Source organism: Pristiophorus japonicus, chromosome 3 (assembly GCF_044704955.1).
Source record: "Pristiophorus japonicus isolate sPriJap1 chromosome 3, sPriJap1.hap1, whole genome shotgun sequence".
Taxonomy (NCBI): Eukaryota; Metazoa; Chordata; class Chondrichthyes; family Pristiophoridae; genus Pristiophorus; species Pristiophorus japonicus.
The window spans coordinates 104990779-105011151 of NC_091979.1; the positions used below are offsets into that span (position 1 = coordinate 104990779).

At 44.9% G+C, this 20373-nt stretch overlaps 1 protein-coding gene across 8 annotated transcripts in view; it reads right to left on the minus strand.

Annotated features, from left to right (window-relative positions):
- LOC139259816 (formin-like protein 2) overlaps positions 1-20373 on the minus strand; it is a 425278-nt gene that overhangs the window by 104273 nt on the left and 300632 nt on the right. For all 8 annotated transcript variants that reach the window (XM_070875639.1, XM_070875635.1, XM_070875637.1 and 5 more), the window contains exons 3-4: positions 11341-11421; positions 6399-6475 (exon numbers count right to left, since the gene is read on the minus strand). In XM_070875639.1, coding sequence (XP_070731740.1) covers positions 6399-6475; positions 11341-11421 — 158 coding nt within the window. The remainder of the gene's footprint in view (positions 1-6398; positions 6476-11340; positions 11422-20373) is intronic.

The window sequence follows — 20373 nt, forward strand, 5'->3', positions numbered from 1 at the left end:
GCAGAGAGTCGGGATAAACGGATCCTTTTCAGAATGGCAGGCAGCGACTAGTGGGGTGCCGCAAGGCTCAGTGCTCGGACCCCAGCTATTTACAATATACATCAATGATTTAGATGAAGGAATTGAGTGTAATATCTCCAAGTTTGCAGATGACACTAAGCTGGGTGGCGGTGTGAGCTGTGAGGAGGATGCTAAGAGTCTGCAGGGTTAGGTGAGTGGACAAATGCATGGCAGATGCAGTATAATCTGGATAAATGTGAGGTTATCCACTTTGGTGGCAAAAACAGGAAGGCAGAATATTAGGAAAAGGGGAGGTGCAACGAGACCTGGGTGTCATGGTACATCAGTCATTGAAAGTTGGCATGCAGGTACAGCAGGTGGTGAAGAAGGCAAATGGCAAATGGCATTGCTAGGGGGTTTGAGTATAGGGGCAGGGAGGTCTTACTGCAGTTGTACAGGGCCTTGGTGAGGCCTCACCTGGAATATTGTGTTCAGTTTTGGTCTCCTAATCTGAGGAAAGACGTTCTTGCTATTGAGGGAGTGCAGCGAAGGTTCACCAGACTAATTCCCGGGATGGTAGGACTGACATATGAGGAGAGACTGGATTGACTGGGTCTGTATTCACTGGAGTTTAGAAGGATGAGAGGAGATCTCATAGGAACATATAAAATTCTGACGGGATTGGATGCAGGAAGAATGTTCCCGATGTTGGGGAAGTCCAGAACCAGGGGACACAGTCTAAGGATAAGGGGTAAGCCATTTAGGACCGAGATGAGGAGAAACTTCTTCACTCAGAGAGTTGTTAACCTGTGGAATTCTCTGCCGCAGTGAGTTGTTGATGCCAGTTCATTGAATATATTCAAGAGGGAATTAGATATGGCCCTTACGGCTAAAGGGATCAAGGGGTATGGAGAGAAACCAGGAAAGGGGTACTTAGGTGATGATCAGCCATGATCTTAATAAATGGTGGTGCAAGTTCGAAGGGCCGAATGACCTACTCGTGCACCTATTTTTCTATGTTTCTATTAAATTTTCAGTAGGACTGCTAAGCCAGATCTGGTTTGTATATTATGGAGATATAAATAATGGCCCAGAATTTGCTGTCAGCGGCGAAGCAAAGGCCTTCACCGCTGGCCCCAAAGTAAGCTTCCCACTATCTCTGTGGAGAGAAGTTCGGCTTATCTGCGTGTAATTGAAATCAATACAAATTAATGGGGAATCCCTAACACATGACATAAACAAGCTGTCTAAGTAGCCAATCACAATGCAGAATTCTCACAGACAGCGAACCAGGAAGTGGGTAAACTCCTTTGAATCTAACTTTTAAAAAAATTAGAGAGAGCAAAACAAAGATTGGGGCTCTCACATGGGGAAAAGGCAAACCTGAAATAAAGATGAATTTAAAAAAAAAAAATTACTTTTAGTTTCTTAAAAAATGTATTTTTTATTAAAATGGATAAATTTGACACGTCACAAAATTTAATTTAGTATTTCAGGGCCATAATCTTTGTTTAGCTGTAAATACTCTGTTAAAACCCCAGTTACAGCTAACCCAAAAGGGTCTGGGGCCAAAATTGCCTCTCTTTTTAAGGTCCATTAAATGGGGCGGTAAGGAATTTTTGACCGGGGCCAGACGGATGGGCCGACCCAACTGAAATAGCCTCCCGGCCGGGGGCAACAAATCAGGTTTCCACCCTGTTGGGCACATGCCGAACCCTTACCTCCCGGCGGCAACCCCGTTCTGCCCCGCGAGGGAAATTGCCCCGCAAAAGCCGGACAACTTTTACGCCTGGTAAAAGCAGGCATATAGCTTACTTTTACTAGCGAAAGAGTTTTAAAATACATAAAAATTAAATTTAAACAATCATTTTTAAATTAAAAACCCTGCCTATTAAGGTAAATTTATTTTTAACATTGTTAAAACACAAAGAAAATTCCCCAAAATATATATTTTTTCTAAAACATTTAATTATATTTAATTTTAAATATGTGAAGTATTTTATTTATTTATTATGCCGTGTTTCGGTGTTTTTGGGGGTTCTCTCATTGATATTAATGAGAGTCCATACAAACAGAGCTCCCATTTTTATCAATTAGAATACTGCATAGTGATTGCTGGTCCTGGTCCACGTGACTTCAGCTTGTACATACGTACCTGAAAGACATCTCCCCATGCACTGCACAGCGAATCTAGGTCTCTGACCGGAATCTCGATGTTTCTCCAGGACCATGAGGTACTTTTGTAGAATTCTTTCGGGTCGGAGGCATTTGTACAAAGGAAGCCTCCGACTGCAATTTTCCCCCCATTAATATATATGTATATTTTTGGGGGGAATTTTCATGTCTATTCAGATGAGGCATTTCAATACTTCAAGACTTTTGTGTTTCCCTACAGTATAAAAGTAACTATACTTCTAAAAGTACTTAATTGACTGAAGTGTTCTGAGACATCCTGAGGTCATAAAGGGCATTATATAAATGTAGATTCTTATTTATCACTTTCATTTTTACTATCTAGTATCACTATCAATCCATGTCAGGTTCGGTGTTTCACAAGTTAGATACAAAATAAACCTTCCTCCATTGCACCTCAACAATTTGCTTTAAGCCCAATCTTATAAGGCCCCAAGTTTCCCCAGGAGTTGCTTCGTTTTTTTTTTGGAGCAACTAGATTTTTTGGGATTAACTTAAAAATTGCAATTCTCCCCATTTAAGTTGCTCCAGTGTAAATGAGTTAAGTTAGGTATTTTTTTAGTTCCCTTTTTTTTCCAAAAGGGGGAGTTACCAGCCACTTATGCCTGTTTTGGCCATTTAAGCAAGTTTAGCCAGCTAAAACTTACTCCAAACTAAGTTAGGCCAGAGTAAGTGACCACTTTTGTACGTTCTGAAAAACCCTGCTGTGAATTAAGAGATCAGCGCAGGTAGCCTCCAAATGACAGTGTTATGATAGGAATGCTAGTTTTTTTTTTCAAATCCCAAGCAGTGAGAGTAGGTGTTATCAGTCTGATTAAACTGAGTATATTTTTATAAAGATAGCTAGATATTAAAGTACTGGAAAATCTTTGAAGATTCTTTTCTCCCCCCGACGGATCATAACTCTCCCCTCCCCCTCCCCGCCGCCGGATCAAAACTCTTCATCTCCCCCTCCCCTCAAAACTGTTCCCCCCACCAACCTGTCTCTTGTAGCCCTCAGCGCAGGAAGGCAGCGGCCACTCGGCCCGGGATAGAGACGGCGAGCATTGGCCCCTCCCACACAGCCTGCATCACACACTCTCAGATGCTGGGGGCCTGAAGCTATTGCACATGCGCGCACACTCTAGCGCGCATGTGCAGAGGTCCCGCAACTGTTTTCAGCGCCCCCAAATCCAGTTGCCACGCTACGCCACCATGGAGGAGAGGCTGGGGAGCAGCCAAACTCAGCCCGAAGATTTTTGGCGCCCTTGGAAGTTCTACAAAAACGGCGCACCTCTGTGAGTGTGTCAGAAATTTGTACTGGCCAAACTTGGGCCCAAAGAACCTATTTGAGCAATATAATGCTTTTCCTCCTTTCCCAAACAGGTGTCCTTGCCAAACTGTGGAAAGTTTTGTGCTGTGGGCCCACACCTACAAGAAATTGGACTGACACTATCAAACTCACTTTACAATTTCACATACCAGGGAACAAAGTGGATTTGAACCTGGGTTCAAGAATTGAAAGAATTTTTTTTTTCTGGAATATTTTTTATACCCATGTTTCTATACTGCTGAGTACTGGGTCTCAGCTACATCACTGTGGCGTAAGCACCAAGTGCTGATCAACTACTACAGCACAGGGAGGGGAAAGTTGGAGGCGGAGTTATAAGCCAACTGCAAAAGCAGAATTGCTGAAGGCCTGGGAGTAGATAGTTTGCCCTTTTCAGCGCAACGGTAAATCACAGTGGTGAAGAAAAGAATTGAAATAAAGAACAGAAGCCCATGTACAAATCCTCTGTGACCTTCAGTTCCTTGTGAAATATGATATAATACATTATAAACATCTTCCCCATAGATCTCAACTTCTGTTGTTTAAAAAAGAGTTGACTCCAGAGACTTGAACACATGGCATAGGCTGACACTTTAGTTCAGTACTGAAGGAGTCCTACATTGTCAGAGATGCTGTTTTCTGGATGAGAAGCTTAACTAAGGCCCTGTCTGCTTGCTCAGGGGGACATGGTACCATTCAAAGATGAGTAAGGGAGTTCTCTCAATGTCCTGGTCAACATTTATCCTTTAACCAACTCAATGGGCCCAAGTTTCCACATGATTTGCGCCTGATTTTTAGGAGCAACTGGTGGAGAACGGACTATCTTAGAAATCGCAATTCTCCACATTTTTTTTTTCTGCAGTTCTAGTCAGGTAGAACAGTTCTACTTTGGAACAGAATTTTTTCTTCAAAAGGGGGCGTGACCGGCCACTGACGCCTGATTGCAACGTTTCCACAGTGAAAACGTACTCCAAACTAAAGTAGAATGGAGCAAGTGAAGATTTTTGTAGAACTGAAAAAACCTGTTCTACACATTAAGAAATCAGGCGCAGGTTACAAATTAGGCGTCCAGAACGAGGTGGGGGGGGGGGGGGGGGGGGGAAGGGAAGTCATTAAATTCTATAATAAATCCTTATTTATACTTATACAAATATTATACAAATAAATCCAACCTGAATAAACATTTATAAGCAAAGAAAAGATTAAATAAATCATCTTCCTACCTGTGTGAAAGTGCTTCAGGCAGGCCTTTCGGGACCGAAGGCTGAACGGGCCGGCCCGAGACTTCGGGCAGGGCCCGTCCCCAGCACCAGATTTACAGGTAGGTGGCGTTGGGTTGGGTCGGGTCGGGGAGGTTCGGTTCGGGGGGGAGAGAGAGGGGGGGGGGGGGGGGAAAGAGAGGGGGGGGGGGAGAGGGAGGGAGGAGGAAGAGAGGGAGGGAGGGAGGGAGGGAGGAGGGAGAGAGGGCGGCAGGGGCGGGGAGCGGGTGTCGGGTCTGGTCTGGTCCGGAGGCGGGGGGGGGGGGGGGGGGGCGGGGAGCGAGTGTCGGGTCTGGTCGGGGGCAGGGAGCAGGAGCTGGCCGTGGGAGGAGCCTTATTCACGCAACCCCAGTGAGGCCATTCAGCCAGGGCTAGGGGCTGCGTGCTTCGGGCCCCTCCCACACAGTTCGGCGCCTGGAGCTACTGCACTTGCGTGCCCACTGTAGCGCGCATGTGCAGAGGTCCCAGCACTGTTTTCAGCGCAGGGACCTGGCTCCGCCCCCCCCACAGCTCGTGCTGGCTGCGCCGAGGGCCAGAGGACCTGCAAGTAGGTGGAGAATACCGAGGATTTTTTTAGGCGCACTTTGTGGCGCGAAAAACGGGTGTCCAGGTCGAGACTGCGCCGTTCTAGGCGCGTGTGGAAACTTGGGCCCATAAAAAACAGATTATCTGTTTATTTATCATATTGCTGTCTGTGTACACAAATTGGCTGCCATGTTTTCCTACAATCCAACAGTAACCACACTTCAAAAGTAATTTGTCAGCTGCAAAGTGTTTTGGGACATCCAGAGAACATGAAAGGCAGTATATATGTGTTAATTTTTTTTTAATGTTATTTTCACATAGCAGTCATTCCTTTCTTAATTCTGTTCCATATACAATGAATAATGATCTGAAACCAATATAACTGTCGAAGAGGCTCTTAAAGCTGCCTGTGCCTTCAGAAATACATTACATTATTTCATCACATGACTATCTAGTTTCTTTGCCCAATGTAGCATTTCATATTATCTCTGTTCCGTTCTCTCCCTGCCATCAACAGCTTCTCTTGCCTTTGTGCAGCTCCCAAGACTACAAAAGAGTCTCCCTGTTGTCTGCCTGTGGGCACAAGAACTGCTGCGAGCTTTCAAATTGCATTAGTTTCTGGAATGCATAGGCACTGAAATTTGGAATCCACAGTTTTTTAGGATATTCTTTTGGATCCTTTGCGAGCTACATCCTTTTTAAAATGTATTTTCTCCCCTTTTACTCCCCTTACATGATTTGAGAAAATCCAGCATGGAAATGGGCAAAAGATGTCCTTCCTGATATATGAAAGGAGCCTGGGATGGACTCTCTCTCCAATTTTCCTTTCCTCCTGGCAAGGATCTTATAATCACTGTTGTAAAACGTAGATTGGGAATTCACTAATTGGGAACTTTAGTCTGTGCTCTGCTACAAAGTCATCAGTGAGGCTCCCAACAGGTTCAACACAATTACTTCCACTTTCAAATAAGGAACAAAACTACTTTAGGATAAAGTTCTTTTTATATATATATATCAATAACTGTGAAAAGTATAATTGAATGCAAAAATGACCACCTCATTCACTAGGTGAACTGAAAGAGATGACCCTTTTGTAAAATGTTCAAACTTACCCAATATAGTTTGTTCTAAGGGAAATCTCCAGTTCTCGCAGTACTTGAGTTGATTCTTGCACTCTTCTTCTGAACTTCTGCAAATATTTAATTAAACATTTTCAGGGTTAGAAGGATCCATCTATTCAAAACAGATTACCTACCTTTGCAAGGTGTTCATTAGTCAAATAATATACAGATCCTTCACACACCATAGCAATTTAACCTAGCTTTGAAAGGTGTGGAACATAAAAAAGGTATGATGTTACTGATAAATAGTGTCATACATTGTCTCCTGTTCCAGCTCCAATATAAAGCAATTACACTATTGTGTCAGTTCATTTTGATCTAAAGCTAAAATAGATCTAGTTTGATCACTTAACACTAAAAAGAAAACTACAACCCTGCAGGGTGGTAACGTGGTCTTTGAAGGGTGCAAGTCATGCCAAGAATGAAGAAGATCTTGCACTCTCTGTTTTGCATTCTATACTTGTCATAAGAGCACAGCAACATAGTGTAAATTTAGGATGAGAGAGAGAAGCTTCTGTGTCAGAACCCGATAGCTATCAGGGTCAGTCTGACAAAGGTATTGTAATGTGCTACTCTAAAATTAATCTTTCAACCCCATCCCCACCAGTGCTTTTTTTTGTTATTTAGCGGCATATGATTTCTCAGGTCAAAATAGAGCAGAGTAACAATGGCTTTCTAGATTGTAAAATGATTTCAGATAAATACTTTGAGAGGCCCTATACAGATCTTCACCCTTGGATGGGATTATCTGTCGTCAGGGTCGGGAATGATTCCTGGTCAGAAGGATCAGGTCACATGTGGGGGTGTACTAAGCCGCTGGTTTGGAGCAGTGCTTGGCATCTGGTGGAGGTGATGGCTTAGGTGGGGTATGTCTGTCAACGTGAGGTCAGACTAGGAGACTTCTGCTGCTGCGAGGGCTTGGAATAGGTCCAGGATGGGCCAGCAGGAAGGGGACCCAGGCTTCAATTTTCCAAACTGCAAGTTCAATTTATGCACCACCTGCTGTGCTCGACAGCTCTCCCAGAATGTCCAACTGTTAATTGGGAGCATTGTTCAGTTGCAGCAGAGCTGAAGTACACACTTTCCTGCTCCCTAGGGAGCTGGAAAAATATGCAGGTGGCAGGGATTCCTTGCTCCATTGGCAATAGGCCAAGTAAGAATAGGGTCCAATGAAGTGGTAAGACTAGTCATGATTTTGGTGACCTCCAGACTTCTACCCAAAAAGGCTAAAGGCAAGGCCAAACACCAGAATATATGTGTTGGCCACAGTCCTGCTTGCACAGGGTGAACTTCCCTGTTAAGAGTTGCTTCTTTCTCAATTGCAGCTGGAAGGCATGAAGGCCAATCTCCAAGCCTCCGTCCACTGCTCTTGAAGGAATGGGTGACCTAGGTCATGTTCCTAAGATTTACAGAGGCATTCAGAGCCAACAGATGACATGGAAGATGTTATGGAGTAGAGGTGGGAGATTTTTCTGAGAAAGAGTTCTGTATTGCAGATTCAATTATGGTGGGGTCAGGTTGGATTTTGCACTGCCAGCTGAAAATTCCGGCCTCGCTGGGTCTATACAAAGTGCGCACGGACCCGGTGAGGCCTCTCAGAAGCCGGTTTTCGGGGGGAGATGTGCGTGCGCCGAAAACCGGCTTTTCCAATCTGTTATGCAGGGAGTAGTATGGGGGCAGAAGCAAAAGATAGAAGCAAAATGTGGCCCTTTGTGATTTTTGCCTTGGGTTTCTCTGCCCTCCACTCTTATTTTCTTCTTTCTATCTTTTGCTTCTGCCCCCATACTACTTCCGTCTGTCTCCCTGCATAGGTTCCCATCCCCCTGCCATATTAGTTTAACCCCCTCCCCACAGCACTAGAAACACTCCCCCTAGGACATTGGTTCTGGTCTTGCCCAGGTGCAGACTGCCTTGTTTGTACTGGTCCCACCTCCCCCAGAACCGGTTCCAATGTCCCAGGAATTTGAATCCCTCCCTTCTGCACCACTCCTCAAGCCACGTATTCATCTGAGCTATCCTGCAATTCCTACTCTGACTAGCACATGGCACTGGTAGCAATCCTGAGATTACTACCTTTGAGGCCCTACTTTTTAATTTAACTCCTAGCTCCCTAAATTCAGCTTGTAGGAACTCATGCCGTTTTTTACCTATATCGTTGGTACCTATAAGCACCACGATAACTGGCTGTTCACCCTCCCCCTCCAAAATGTCCTGCAGCCACTCCGAGACATCCTTGACCCTTGCACCAGGAAGGCAACATACCATCCTGGAGTCTCAACTGCGGCCGCAGAAACGTCTCTATTTCCCTTACAATAGAATCCCCTACCACTATAGCTCTCCCACTCTATTTCCTACCCTCCTGTGCAGCAGAGCCACCCATGGTGCCATGAACTTGGCTGCTGCTGCCCTCCCCTGATGAGTCAGCCCCCCCAACAGTAGCCAAAACGGTGTATTTGTTTTGGAGGGGAATGACCGCAGGGGACCCCTGCACTACCTTCCTTCCACTGCTCTTCCTGTTGGTCACCCATTCCCTATCTGTCTGTGTAACCTTTACCTGTGGTATGACCAACTCACTAACCGTGCTATTCACGGCATCCTCAGCATCGCAGATGCTCCAGAGTGAATCTACCCGCAGCTCCAGTGCCGCAATGCGGTCCGTCAGGAGCTGCAGCAGGATATACTTTCCGCACATGTAGTCGTCAGGGACACTGGAAGCATCCCTGAGTTCCCACATAGCACAGGAGGAACATGATACGTGTCCGAGCTCTCCTGCCATGACTTAACCCCTAGATTAACTTATAGCTAATTTATATAGCTTTGCCTTTCTAGAAGAATAGAAATTTCATTTTTATATTGCACAAGATATTGTCCTGGGAATTCTTCGCTGGCTAATGATTTCCATCGGGACATCACTTATCTTCACAATTCATAGCAACTTTCTTCCAGAGTCAAAGCAATTTAACTGATTTCAACATTTCCACACAGTACTGTATGTTTATTATCTGGTTATGTAGTAAATTGCTGTATATGGTATTAAAAAAACACTTTAAGTCATCCTCACTCATGGGACCATCAATTCTGTTTTACATTTCCACATGAGGCATGTTTCCTATAATGTGAAGGGCATTGGCTACAATGAAGAAACTGTGGATTGCTTATTCATGCAAGTAGTTACGGTCAATAATGCTGCTTATAAAAAGTCCAACACATAGTATGCTTCTGCTGTGCTTGCAATTCATACTATGTTCTGAAAAAAACATAAGCCAATTGAGTTTTGTGGAACTTATTTTTTGCTACACAATGAAAATGTTGGAAGTCTACAATGTATGTGTTTTGTCCCATGTTTCTGAAGGTACCGAACCATACTATTCATGAACTCGTTCCCAATGGGATGCCTCCATCAAAGTCAAAAGAAAACATCTACACTTCCTTACATGCTCTCTGTCTTGCCATGCCCGATTGGTTTATAAGCTAGTAGAATGTGCCAGCATCTACATTTAAACTGAAGGCACCATTTAAAAACTCTTAAAAATACAAAGCCAGGATTGTTAAAGCTGGAAGAAATAATTTAGTGCATCTCTCTTAATATACTGTGCTACAAAAAAACAGCGCTGATAAAATCCACACAGGATACAAGAACATCTGTGCTGACCAAATAAAATAATTTTAGCATCATAGGAATAACGCTGCTTTTGCTTCAGAAAAAACAAGATATTTTACTTTCATTATTCTGATGCTGAAAGGGGATGAGCACAATGAATATTTTAAATTAACTTGTTGCTGATTATTCCTGCACGTCCATTAAATTAGCAATCATAGATTGTAAACCTTCAGTTTCCAGCTCATAGCAATTTCAATTTTGTAATTTAAATTTTGCATTATAATCAGTGTTGTGATCAGCATATTCTTTTAAAATATACAAAATGGGGTTAATTTTCCAATTCTTTATTGTAGGAAAATAAGATTGCAGGAACTGATGTACCAAGACCATCCCACTAAATCAGGCTATCAATTCTCTTGTAGTCCTTGGGAGTCGTGCATGTGGGCTCACAATCTTGCGTCCTCCCACTTCAAAATCACAATCACACACCCCACTGTGCTAATAAAGTCCAGCTTTACCATTTTCTTTTGGTTTCTCTTGCTGAAGTGTACGAGAAAGAAAATGTTATGTACTTGGAGTTTTTCTAGTATTTATTGTGCCTATGAAAGTCTGCTATTAAATCGTGACGTAGTATAGTTTAAATTTAAGGCTTTCACTATAGATGGTGATCATAACCCTTCATCCATAGTGTACTTTTGGTTCCTCTTGTTCTCCAGCTGCAGAAAACACATGGAAATCATAATAGTGTAACTCACACCTATAATCAGGCGGACTGTGTACAAAGTGTTGCTGTGTTTCCCTACATTATAACTAGCTTACTGGTGTTCGCACTTCCCACCAAAAAACTAATATGACTCAAAAAATTTTCATGAAAGGGCAATTTTTTTCTCAAACAGGAAACTGCCATTTTTCATCTTCACAATCCTTTGGTCCATGCTGAAAGCAGCCACCTGGTGAGTAGTTTAGCAGGACATCACTGAGCTGAGTCAGAGGTCACTCTTTCTTCTTCACCAACAACCACCAAAAGGTGGTCAGCTAATCTATGTCAACATGGAGTGTGCCACGTAACACTAAACCTAAAATATTTGCTCTTGCAGTTAAATTTTTTTCCACCACTTCAAGTAATGTGATTAGTGGGAAGCAATCAATTGGGTAAGAAGTTTCTGATGTTTCCCCCCAAACGACCTTTGTTACATATGTTAAACAATGAAAACATGAACTTGGAAGAAATAATAACTCTCCAAGAGTTAAAGAAAGGAAGAATTCATCAATATGGCACTAGCAAATACAGTAGTGTAACTCCAGTTATTTTTTTTTTTAAGTATTCCTTACCTTTCTGGTTACAGCTGGATCAAGATAACCTTTCAATTTTAGAATATATGTATGTGGAGGATTTTTCACTTGAAATCTTTCCTATAGTGAAAGAAATATTCATACATTAGTTTGTGCAATTTGATCACTTAAATCTGAAAACATTGTTGAATTTCAAATAGTTTTCACTTTTTGTGTTTTTCACCTCATATTTAATAACGCACCTCATACTTAATTCTACTGTCTCGTATTCAAGGATTAAATGGCTACTTATTACTAACAGTTCAATGCAGTGCACATCACCACCATGAACAGTACCAACTTCCAAAATACCAACGTGATATTTCTATTTCCCAAACTCAGAGGGTCTAGTGAGAAGGAGGAACTGAGGGAAATCCTTATTAGTCGGGAAATTGTGTTGAGGAAATTGATGGGATTGAAGGCCGATAAATCTCCAGGGCCTGATGGTCTGCATCCCAGAGTACTTAAGGAGGTGGCCTTGGAAATAGCGGATGCATTGACAGTCATTTTCCAACATTCCATAGACTCTGGATCAGTTCCTATGGAGTGGAGGGTAGCCAATGTAACCCCACTTTTTAAAAAAGGAGGGAGAGAGAAAACAGGGAATTATAGACCGGTCAGCCTGACCTCAGTAGAGTGGACAAGGGAGAACCAGTTGATGCGGTATATTTGGACTTTCAGAAGGCTTTCGACAAGGTCCCACACAAGAGATTAATGTGCAAAGTTAAAGCAGATGGGATTGGGGGTAGTGTGCTGATGTGGATTGAGAACTGGTTGGCAGACAGGAAGCAAAGAGTAGGAGTAAATGGGTACTTTTCAGAATGGCAGGCAGTGACTAGTGGGGTGCCGCATGGTTCTGTGCTGGGGCCCCAGCTGTTTACATTGTACATTGATGATTTAGACGAGGGGATTAAATGTAGTATCTCCAAATTTGCGGATGACACTAAGTTGGGTGGCAGTGTGAGCTGCGAGGAGGATGCTATGAGGCTGCAGGGTGACTTGGATAGGTTAGGTGAGTGGGCAAATGCATGGCAGATGAAGTATAATGTGGATAAATGTGAGGTTATCCACTTTGGTGGTAAAAACAAAGACTATTATCTGAATGGTGACAGGTTAGGAAGGTGCAACGAGACCTGGGTGTCATGGTACATCAGTCATTGAAGGTTGGCATGCAGGTACAGCAGGCGGTTAAGAAAGCAAATGGCATGTTGGCCTTCATAGCGAAGGGATTTGAGTACAGGGACAGGGAGGTGTTACTACAGTTGTACAGGGCCTTGGTGAGGCCACACCTGGAGTATTATGTACAGTTTTGGTCTCCTAACCTGAGGAAGGACATTCTTGCTATTGAGGGAGTGCAGCGAAGGTTCACCAGACTGATTCCCGGGATGGCGGGACTGACATATCAAGAAAGACTGGATCAACTGGGCTTGTATTCACTGGAGTTCAGAAGAATGAGAGGGGACCTCATAGAAACGTTTAAAATTCTGACGGGTTTAGACAGGTTAGATGCAGGAAGAATGTTCCCAATGTTGGAGAAGTCCAGAACCAGGGTCACAGTCTAATGATAAGGGGTAAGCCATTTAGAACTGAGATGAGGAGAAACTTCTTCACCCAGAGAGTGGTGAACCTGTGGAATTCTCTATCACGGAAAGTTGTTGATGCTAATTCACTAAATATATTCAAAAAGGAGTTAGATATAGTCCGTACTACTAGGGGGATCAAGGGGTATGGCGAAAGAGCAGGAATGGGGTACTGAAGTTGCATGTTCAGCCATGAACTCATTGAATGGCAGTGCAGGCTTGAAGGGCCGAAGGGTCAAATGGCCTACTCCTGCACCTATTTTCTATGTTTCTATGTTTCCATGTTAATTTACTCCGCGGAAGCAGCATTATCTAATTGTGCTGCATCTTAGCACGTAAATATTGTGCTTCAAGTCCTGGGTTCACACCCAACCAAAACACCAGATCAAACATCTCTCTGTGATGACAGTGTAGAATACAAACCCAAGCAGGCTCAATACAACTTTCACTGGATAGAAAGCCCAAGTATTGGATGGCACTAGCCAGTCTTGTAAGTGCTTTCTTTTTTATATTTTCTCCTTGCTGGTGTACAGTACTATAGGCACAAGGCTTGAGTTTTGACAGCAGATTATTATTATGATTATCACAGCCACGTCAAATTCTGGCTTCACCTAACAGCTACACACTAATTTCCAGAAGAAGCGGGGGCATATGTAAGCAATCAGGAGCACGAATCATGGCAAACTTTCTTCTCCAACCCAGAGCCACTGAAGCCAAATGTAAGTACTGTACCAGTGCCAACCCAGCACAGACCGGGAATCGAATCTGGGATTTTCTGGTCTGCTAGGCTTAGCTACTTGCTGGACACTAACCCCTCAAGGAGCCAGATAATGATATAGTGCCAGGAAAGTCCATGCAGTACTAGTACAGACCAAATGACTTGTATACTGTAATTAATCCCTCCAATTTTACATTCCTATCCATGAGGTATGCATGCAACTCATCCATGAATAGCAGAAGCTATTTTAATAAATCAGTTTCTTATGTGTACAAAATTAGTTTATGACACATAGTTTCTGCAGAGGAAGTATACTGCTTGAGTAGATATCTTTTGGTTAACTCAATATTATCGCACATCGAGCATTTGTTGTGTTTAACCAAAGATCTGAATGCAGGCAATAGGTGACAAAAGTGATCCATTTTCTTCATCACTGATATCCATCATTTCAATGAGAACCAAAATCTAAAAGTCACGGTTTTAAAAACATTTTATTTTCATAGAATGTATATCCTCCTGATTGGTTGAATGACTTTGTTGTATGTATAGTGCGCGTAATATTTTTCTTCATGTTTTTCAGGTAACTCACTATATACTACAGGTACAATGTCCGAAATCCGGAATGCTCGGGACCGAATCCATTCCGGTTTTTAGGTTTTTCTGGATTTCAGACAAGAAAATTAATAGTCTGAAATACGTAATCCTCGACCGAATCCATGCCGGGTTTTGGGTTTTGCCTCAAAATGTCCAGTTTTCGGATAATAATTCCGGAATCCGAATGACTCCATCAGCCATGCGCAAAACGTCCGGTTTTCGGACATTCCTGTTTTCGGAGTTCCAGATTCGGGACGTTGCACCTGTAATTGGGATGCTTTAGAAGTAGTTGAACTATTGGAAGTGATCAGTAAAAACAAAAACTTCTTGCTCAAACTTCTTTCTTCAACGTATAAGGTTTTGAAACTCACTCGTGAAACAATGAAAATAGCGAACTCTGGAATTGAACTTGTACCTGGAGAACTATATTATACAACCATCACTGTTATACAGTACACAATCTGGCTCCATTGTACAGTTTGATTCACCACACTGGACCTGATTAAGAGGCCTCTGGGTGGGTAGGGCTTCAGTACAGGGCCGTAGCCTGCCACAGCCGGGGAGCAGAGACGAGCGAGGGACCGAAGGCTGGGGTGGGAGTGTGTCCGATTGTGGAAGGTAGATGAGACAGGTACGCTGTATCCAGCAAGTTAAGTGAAAAGGCACTTACCTCCTGGATTCAGCAGTCCCCGTCTTCCTTTAGCCGGCGGGTTTCCTGAGGCCTGGGAAACCTGCCCGGCCTGAGTTAATTTGAAACCATAGATCAATATGAAGCACATAGTCTCATTATAACATTTAAATTGGCAACCCAACTCCTGGGAGCGGGTTAGTTGCAGGCACCCCCTCCCCGACCTTACTAAAACCGGAAGTGGGCGGATTTGGGTCAGGATTCAGATTTTTAACACTTTAAACTCCAACCTGACCCAAACTTAACTCTTCCTTGGAGTTAAAAATCTCCCACAGTAATCCAGGACAAAATTAATTGGAATGTGGAAAAGTACGGGCTAATAAATGAAAGTCGGCACAAATCTGTTCAAAACAAATCATGTTTGACTAACTTAATTGAGTTCTTTGATGAAGTAACAGAGAGGGTTGATGAGAGTAGTGCATTTGATGGTGTGTATCTGGACTTTCAAAAGGCATTTCACAAAGTACCACATAATAGACTTGTTAGCAAAATTAATGCCCATGGGATTAAAAGGGCCAGTGGCCAAAATAAATCCCATAGAGTAGAAAGCAATAAAGTTATGCTAAACCTTTATAAGTCACTGTTAAGGCCCCAGCTGGAGTATCGTGTCCAATTCCAGGCACCACACTTCAGGAAGAAGGCCTTAGAGAGGGTGCAGAAGAGATTTACTACAATGGTAGCAGGGATGAGGGACTTCAGTTACCCAGAGAATCTGGAGAAGCTGGGATTGTTCTCCTTAGAACAGAGAAGATTAAGAGGAGAATTAATAGAGGTTTTCAAAATCATGAATGGTTTCAATAAGAGTAAATAAGGAAAAACTGTTTCCAGTGGCAGAAGGATCGGTAACCAGAGGCACAGATTGAAGGCAACTGGCAGAGGTGACATGAGGAAACTTTTTTTTTTTACAGTAAGTTGTTGTGATCAGGAATGCACTGCTTGAAAGGGTGGTGGAAACAGATTCAATAGTAACATTCAAAAGAAAATTTGATAAATATTTGACGGAATAAAAATTACAGGGCTATGGGGAACAAGCAGGGGAGTGGGATTCATTGAATAGCTCTAACCAAAGAGCCAGCACAGGCAGGATGGGCCAAATGGCCTCTTTCTGTGCTGTATCAGTCCATGATTCTATGATCTGTATTCTTTTGCAGGTTAGCAGTACCTCATACTTTTGGTTCTATTAACCACTGCTGTCAGCTAGGGTGACAGGCACAGCAGCGCAACGTCTGCAACACACTTGTGCCCATATTGAGTACCATCTGGAAACTAATGGTAGGGTGTAGAAGGGCAGCTAAGTGCATAGAGCTCCCTGAACTGATGCTGATTGAAAATAGCAGGCCTTGTAGAGGTTCTGGAATCCTCCTCCTTAAAAATGCACACTTTGCAAAAAAGGACCAATGCGTGGTTAACTTTATGCTTTAAAAATAACAAATTAATTAAGATTGGGGCAGTATGATGGTACTAGGCATTGGGGCACTAATACTCCAAACAACAGACTGAGAAGGTGCAGCTCATCTGTTAGAGCAACCAGCCAAAGTGGGCATCAGTGAAGGCCCAGAAACACACAGTGCCTGCCTCCTTCTCAACTAAGTAATGGGATACAGGTAGCAACTAAAATATAGTGTACAAAGTTACGGTTGAATACCCTTAAGAAAAAAAAAATTATATAGTGCATTCAATTGGACCTATCTACTGACAACTGTGCTCCTTCAGGGTCAGGTACTACAGCTGACACAGGGTTAAACCAGCTGCCCTTTATAGCATGCTAGCAATGGCATGTTGCAGGGGCAGGAATCCTCAGCTACAGCTACATGAACTTTCAGTCCGTCCATTGTGTCCCAGATGAGAATCTTGAGCCAATTGCCAGGGAAGAGTAGCTGTGGTCATTGCTACCACAGCTAAAGTTCCCCGCCTACCTTTTATGATGGCAGGGTATGCTGCTACCCCTGCTGGATGTCAACCAGTATTCAGAGCCGACTCTCCAATCGGCGCTTGCCGGGGTTGTTTGGAGTGGGACCTGAACCCAGCCCTTCTGACTTAGAGGCAGGAATACTACCACGGAGTCATTGGTCACTGCACAAGTACCTCACTGGAAGACAACCCAGTATTTAGAGACTATGGGCCCAAGTTTCCACATGATTTGTGCCTGATTTTTAGGAGCAACTGGTGGAGAACGGACTATCTTAGAAATCGCAATTCTCCACATTTTTTTTTTCTGCAGTTCTAGTCAGTTAGAACAGTTCTACTTTGGAACAGAATTTTTTCTTCAAAAGGGGGCGTGTCCGGCCACTGACGCCTGATTTCAAAGTTTCCACAGTGAAAACGTACTCCAAACTAACTTAGAATGGAGCCAGTGAAGATTTTTGTAGAACTGAAAAAACCTGTTCTACACATTAAAAAATCAGGGGCAGGTTACAAATTAGGTGTCCAGAACGAGGTGGGGGGAGAAGGGAACTCATTAAATTCTACAATAAATCCTTATTTATACTTCTACAAATATTATACAAATAAATCCAACCTGAATAAACATTTATAAGCAAAGAAAAGATTAAATAAACCATCTTCCTACCTGTGTGAAAGTGCTTCAGGCACAGAGAATGCTGCAGTCAGCCTGAGGTGCCCGTTCTTCCCGCGGGGGGGGGGGGAGGCGCCCGTTCTTCCCGCGGGGGGCGGAGGGGAGAGGAGGTGCCCGTTCTTTCCCGCGGGGGGGGGGGGGAGGCGCCCGTTCTTCCCGCGGGGGGGAGGGGAGAGGAGGCGGCCGTTCTTTCCCGCGGCGGGGGGGTGGGGAGAGGAGGTGCCCGTTCTTTCCCGCGGGGGGGGGGGGGAGGCGCCCGTTCTTCCCGCGGGGGGGAGGGGAGAGGAGGCGGCCGTTCTTTCCCGCGGGGGGGGGGGGGGGTAGGTGGCGCCTGTTCTTCCCGCGGCGGGGGGGAAAGAGGAGGCACCCGTTCTTTCCCGCGGGGGGGGGGAGGAGGAGGCGCCCGTTCTTCCCACGGGGGGGGGGGGGGGAGGAGACAGTGAGAAGGCTGCAAGTGCTGATGGCAATGTGCTTTTATTTAAAAAATGTTCAAAAATTAAACAGCTACAAAGAACTACAAAAATGGCCGAGTGCCAATGTTTTTCTCACACTGAGCATGCGCGAACATTCCAACGCGCATGCGCAGCGTTGCCGGCAGGAAAAAAACTAATTTAAATAGTACCCGCCCCCTCCCACTTACAAAATGGGCGCGAGTGTAGGCTCCGCCCCCCTGGGCGTCGCGCCAAACAGACAAGGAGCTGCAGAACGCTCCACAATCGCGATTTTTTTTTTTAGGCGCCGTTTTAGGCGCGAAAAACGGGCGCCCAGCTCGGAGGGGCGCCCGTTTTTTATCGTGTGGAAACTTGGGCCCGATATTCTAGTCCCCACTCACCAGGGCTCGAATCTTGCATCATCTGACTCAGAGGCAGGAATACTACCACTAAACTCAAAGGCTCACTCATTAACTATAATGGAGTCAAAATGGCTGATTTTGAGGAACTCCTGAGATAATTTTAAATTAATATATTTTTTTAAAAAGCAGGAATTGACTTTTTACATTGCCAGTTTATTGCTGCACGTCGTTAGCTGTAGAATCACTACATTTTAGCACCAACTCAATGTTATGGCATGTTGCTTTTTTAGTAAAACAGAAAATCTTCAGTTACCTTTCCAAGTCAACAGCTGAAACACTATGGGCCCAAGCTGGAAAAACGGCGCATCTCCATAAGGTGCGCCGACTTTCTAGAAGAAAAAGGGCGCCGAAAACTTACCTTGTGATTCGCCGGTCTCCTCAGGACGTCTTCTTGCTCGGCATGGCGCAGCACAAGGGGTCAGGGCGGAACCAGGTCCCGGCGCTGAAAACAGTGCTGGGACCTCTGCACATGCGCGCTAGAGTGTGCGCGTATGTGCAGTAGCTCCAGGCCCCCGAGGCTGCGTGGGAGGGGCCCGACCCTAGCCCTGGCCGAATGGGTTCCCCGGGCGAAGATCGGGACTCGGATCTCCCTCTCGTTCTGCCCCACCCCACTCCCTTCCTCCCATTCAGCTCCCACCCCCCCTCCCTCTGGTTCAGCCTTCCCCCCCTTCCCTCCCTCCTCTTCTCCCCCCCCTCTTCTTCCCCCCCACCCCCTCCCCGTCGGCAGCGGGGCCCGCCCGCCTGGCATCTCGCTGGGGGCGGGCCCCGCCAGAAGTGTCGCCGGTTGCGGTGGGCCGACCCGTTCAGCCTCGGCAGCCCGAACCGGCCCGTGCAGTCTCTCCCCCTTCCTCCCTCCCTCCTCCTGCTCTCCCTCCTCTTCCGACCCCCTCCTCTCCCCCCTCTGCCCCTCCTCTCCTCCCCCCCTCTCCCTCCCTCATCCTCCTCTCCCTCCCTCCCCCTCTCCCTCCCCCTCCTCTTCCTCCCTCCCTCCCCTTCTCTCTCTCTCCCTTCCCCTCCTCTCCCTCCCTCCCCCCTCTCCCTCCCCCCTCTCCTCCTCCTCTCCCTCCCTCCCCCCCTATCTTTCGTTCCCTACAACTGATTTCTAAGTGTAGGCAAGGTTTTTCTGAGCGTACAAAAATCTACACTTACTCCATTCTAAGTTAGTTTGGAGTAAATTTTCGCTGCCCAAACTTGCAAAACAGGCGTAAGTGGCTGGACACGCCCCCTTTTGAAAAAAAATCTGTACTAAAATGAAACTATTCTAACTGACTAGAACTGGAGCAAACTAAATGCCGAGAATTGCAATTTCTAAGATGCTCCAGTCTCGGAGCGGGTGCAGGACATTCTGAAATGGGAGGGAGAACAGCCAGTTGTCGTGGTGCACATTGGTACCAACGACATAGGTAAAAAAAGGGATGAGGTCCTACGAAACGAATTTAAGGAGCTAGGAGCTAAATTAAAAAGTAGGACCTCAAAAGTAGTAATCTCGGGATTGCTACCAGTGCCACGTGATAGTCAGAGTAGGAATCGCAGGATAGCGCAGATGGATACGTGGCTTGAGCAGTGGTGCAGCAGGGAGGGATTCAAATTCCTGGGGCATTGGGACCGGTTCTGGGGGAGGTAGGACCAGTACAAACCGGACGGTCTGCACCTGGGCAGGACCGGAACCAATGTCCTACGGGGAGTGTTTGCTAGTGCTGTTGGGGAGGATTTAAACTAATATGGCAGGGGGATGGGAACCAACGCAGGGAGACAGAGGGAAACAAAAAGGAGGCAAAAGCAAAAGACAGAAAGGAGATGAGGAAAAGTGGAGGGCAGAGAAACCCAAGGCAAAGAACAAAAAGGGCCACTGTACAGCAAAATTCTAAAAGGACAAAGGGTGTTAAAAAAACAAGCCTGAAGGCTTTGTGTCTTAATGCAAGGAGTATCCGCAATAAGGTGAATGAATTAATTGTGCAAATAGATGTTAACAAATATGATGTGATTGGGATTATGGAGACGTGGCTCCAGGATGATCAGGGCTGG